At 32.8% G+C, this 3373-nt stretch overlaps 3 protein-coding genes across 3 annotated transcripts; 1 reads left to right on the top strand and 2 right to left on the bottom strand.

Annotated features, from left to right (window-relative positions):
• Positions 1-54: 54 nt before the first annotated feature.
• Tsp_13274 (hypothetical protein) lies at positions 55-770 on the bottom strand (the record flags this gene model as incomplete). The annotated part of the gene is given in 4 exon segments (XM_003370907.1): positions 55-242; positions 254-335; positions 472-614; positions 761-770. Coding segments are annotated over 4 exon segments (423 nt in total), but the record flags the coding sequence as incomplete, so codon positions are not given.
• Positions 771-1115: 345 nt separating this feature from the next.
• Positions 1116-1942, bottom strand: Tsp_13273 (conserved hypothetical protein). Its single transcript, XM_003370906.1, has 3 exons — positions 1772-1942; positions 1688-1745; positions 1116-1246 (listed from the first exon to the last, which is right to left on the bottom strand). The coding sequence occupies exons 1-3, from the start codon at positions 1940-1942 to the stop codon at positions 1116-1118; spliced, it is 360 nt and encodes a 119-aa protein (XP_003370954.1).
• Positions 1943-2496: 554 nt separating this feature from the next.
• Tsp_13272 (solute carrier family 35 member F1) lies at positions 2497-2994 on the top strand. The gene is made up of 2 exons (XM_003370905.1): positions 2497-2602; positions 2666-2994. The coding sequence occupies exons 1-2, from the start codon at positions 2497-2499 to the stop codon at positions 2992-2994; spliced, it is 435 nt and encodes a 144-aa protein (XP_003370953.1).
• Positions 2995-3373: the final 379 nt, after the last annotated feature.

Raw genomic sequence — 3373 nt, 5'->3', positions numbered from 1 at the left:
TGGGATCAAATGCAAATTTTTAGAAATTTCAAATTTCTCTTCCCCCACACGAACTCGGCCGACCGTCTCGACGAACCGACTGGGAATAAAATTGACGCGTTGATCCTCGCGGTCGGTTAAAACTTGTATTTTTACCACTACTCGAAAACCGGTTTTTGGCCAAACTTCTCTTCGAAACCGAATCGCAATTACTTGCGCGACAAAACCGGTTTTTACCTGTGGGAGTTTTTCTTCCACATCTTCTTACAATTACTACAATTGCTCGTTGAAATGGCGACGATGAATCGTATCGAAAATTTCACTCGCACTTTTGCTCCCCCCCCCCATCTTCCACTCTACAAATGTTAAATAAACAATTTTCCAATCAAATCAACGATACATTTTTTTTTCATTTTTTAGTAAACAAAACCGTAATGAACGTTGAATTGATAAATATTTGCATAAATTACTCGGTCAAAAAAGAAAAACAACTTGCTCCGAGTGTGAATCATCACCATCGTCTTTTCTTTTCTTCTCTACCGTGCGAAACCAGCTTGAGGTGGATTTGCATCGTTGAAAACAACAACGACAACAACAACTTAATGTTTCTTTTTTTCCCCCTTCTTTCAATCCAACTGTAACATTTGATAGAAATTTGAAATTTCCCAAAGAAAAAAAATATGTTCAAATGAAAAATTTCACATCGCTTATTTCTTCTTTTTCCATTGTGTTCAACATTGTTCGCCTAGTCGAGTGTGAAATTTTCGACGAAAAGCACAACCTTGACACATACTTCACTTTTGACATCGACTTTGACAAACTAGTATCGACGTCACTTGATGATCACTGTATTACATTCTTTCGAAAAAAAAATTCCATCTACACACGAAATTATTTGCATATTCAATTCAATATACAACATATTTGTTTCTTTCAAACAATTGTTTACAAATTATATATATGTATATATATATATTCACATTATGTACACATTTGAAAATGATAAATTCACTTGTGCGTGATAAATGAACGTTAGTTACAATTTGCTATTGTTGAACAAAGAAACAATTTCCATGAATCATTATTTATTTGTTTTATAAATGGTGCTACACATTCTCTCACAGATAAGTTATGATTCAGCGATTGGAATTGCATTCTGATTGACAAATCAACCAACCGACCGACTTGCTCGGTAGAAATTCCATTGCGAAAATAGTTAAACCGGCTTCTCGCAAGTAAAACCAACTATTATAATAGTAGCCGTCAACTGAAAAAGAAAATATGCCGTTGTATATCAGTAGAAATACAATGGAAAATTCGACTGTTCGACCATTATTCAACTTTATTCTTCAATTCTGTTATTTAATTGAATTTGTCCAAAAATGAGAAAAAAAAAACATTAAACGAACTATTTCTTTTGTGGATTTTTAAATTTAAACGCTCCACTGTTCTATTTTGAATAAATTTCACTCATCTTTGAAAGCAAACTAAAATTGTTCATTTCTTGATCACAATGTATTTCGGTGATTTCAGTTTTTTCTTTTGCAAATATTTTAATACTTTTGAAATGGAATTTCATCTTAAATTACAGGACAAATCAATTTTATCATTTTATGCAGTTTTATCTCAAGTGCACGTTTCATTTTAATCGAAAACAGCGACAAATTTAAAAAAAAGTGGAACAATTCAATTGAATTTATTGATATACTATTGATAAATTTTAAACTGTTTTGCGATTCATATCTGAGCACAATTGCAACTGTTGACTGATACAATATAGAAAAGAATACACATGGTATGATTGTTTCAATTTGCTTGGGTACAAATTTTTATCAGTGTAATTACATTCAATGGCTAGTTTGAAAGAATGTTGTTGTTGGCGTAATAAATCATCTCGACTAGAAACGAACAAATTTATGTAAGAGTCGCATTTATAATAAGCAATTTTAAAACTACTCGTCATATATGAAGAAAAAAGTACTGATTCAGCAAAATACGTTTTTACTATTGGAACTTATTTTCAAGTTAAATTTTAAATTTACAATTGCAAACATGAAATCATTTTGATAACATTAAAAAATTAAAACAAAATTATACTTGATTGCTCAAAAAATTACTGTATGTCGAGTTTTATTCACTCAGCATTTTTACTTGTTTGCTTTGTAGATTACTAGGATGCGCTGTATTAGTTTCAAAATTAACTTTTACTTTCATTAATTTATTATTTCGTTACATTTTATAAATCACAGTTATGAACTGTACATATTTTGAGGAAATTTGATTGGCATTGGTTGATTGGCCAACAGTTTAAAAGATGAGCTTTTCTTCTTGTTGTAGTAGAATTTGAAAAAACAATTTTGACAAAAAGTAACCGCTGTAAAATGAATGATGCGGTTCCAATCGATGACGATGACGGTTTTGACTGTAGCCCTTGTTGTGAAGGAAGCCGTTGCAAGTTTGTTGTTTTCTGTAAATCCGAAATGGTAACTCACCATCATATTCACTTGTTCTAGATATATGGCAAAATCTTTGTTCATGGGTCAGATTTTATCCATCTGTTTATGCATTTCAGCTGTCACTAGTCAATATTTGAGTGACTATTTCCATTTTCATGCTCCTACAGGTTAGTGATGTTGTTGGTATTTCTTGCCATTTGACATTTTTTCCATTTCATTGATTGTTTCAGCTCAAAGTTTCTCAACTTATTTTTTTCTCGCTCTTGTATACGGCTCGATACTTGCTTTTCAATCGTCCGACGCGAATCTCGTTGAAGTATTTCGCAGTCGAGGTTGGAGATATTTCATTTTGGCTTTTATCGACGTTGAAGCTACATTTTTGATGGACAAAGCATACAGTTATACATCTCTGGCTAGCGTTCTTGCACGTTCCATTTCATTTTTTCCACCTTTCTTCTGTTTCTTAATTCTTATGCGTCTGTATTTTCAGCTTTTATACTGCTTTACCTTACCTGCCGCTGTGATTCTTTCGTGTCTTTTTTTGAATGACGCTATTTGATCATCCACATTGTGAGCGGATCCATTTGCCTGACGACTGCTAACTGCTTAGTATGAAACAGATATTCAGATGATGATCATCTTCTTCAGGTCAGATTAGTGAACATGAATTAATGCACTCATTTGATCGATTATGCACATTTATCCTTCTAAAATCGAGCGATCGAAATTTACAATTACCGAATTTGAACCGCGATCCATTAATCTACTTATATGGAATAGAGAGTCAATCTCAGACGAATATACCACGCTGTAATAATATGACCTATGATGTGTCTTATGCTTATCAAAGAACGCAAACCATGTAACAGACGTACAGGAACGGAGGTGGCCAAGGCACAGCTTACTTACTCCTTTCTCTTTCCTTATATGAACATTTT

This window comes from Trichinella spiralis, assembly GCF_000181795.1.
Source record: "Trichinella spiralis strain ISS 195 chromosome Unknown Scfld341, whole genome shotgun sequence".
Taxonomy (NCBI): Eukaryota; Metazoa; Nematoda; class Enoplea; order Trichinellida; family Trichinellidae; genus Trichinella; species Trichinella spiralis.
This window is presented reverse-complemented; position numbering and strand designations above follow the sequence as displayed.

Coding starts and splice junctions, on each gene's coding strand:
- Tsp_13273 (XM_003370906.1), bottom strand. CDS start 1,942: ATGACGAGTAGTTTTAAAATTGCTTATTATAAATGCGACTCTTACATA. Junction 1,746..1,771: donor AATTGAAACAATCATACCAT/GTGTATTCTTTT, acceptor ATATTGTATCAG/TCAACAGTTGCAATTGTGCT. Junction 1,247..1,687: donor CAGTTTAAAATTTATCAATA/GTATATCAATAA, acceptor TTTCTTTTTCAG/TTGACGGCTACTATTATAAT.
- Tsp_13272 (XM_003370905.1), top strand. CDS start 2,497: ATGGCAAAATCTTTGTTCATGGGTCAGATTTTATCCATCTGTTTATGC. Junction 2,603..2,665: donor CCATTTTCATGCTCCTACAG/GTTAGTGATGTT, acceptor TGATTGTTTCAG/CTCAAAGTTTCTCAACTTAT.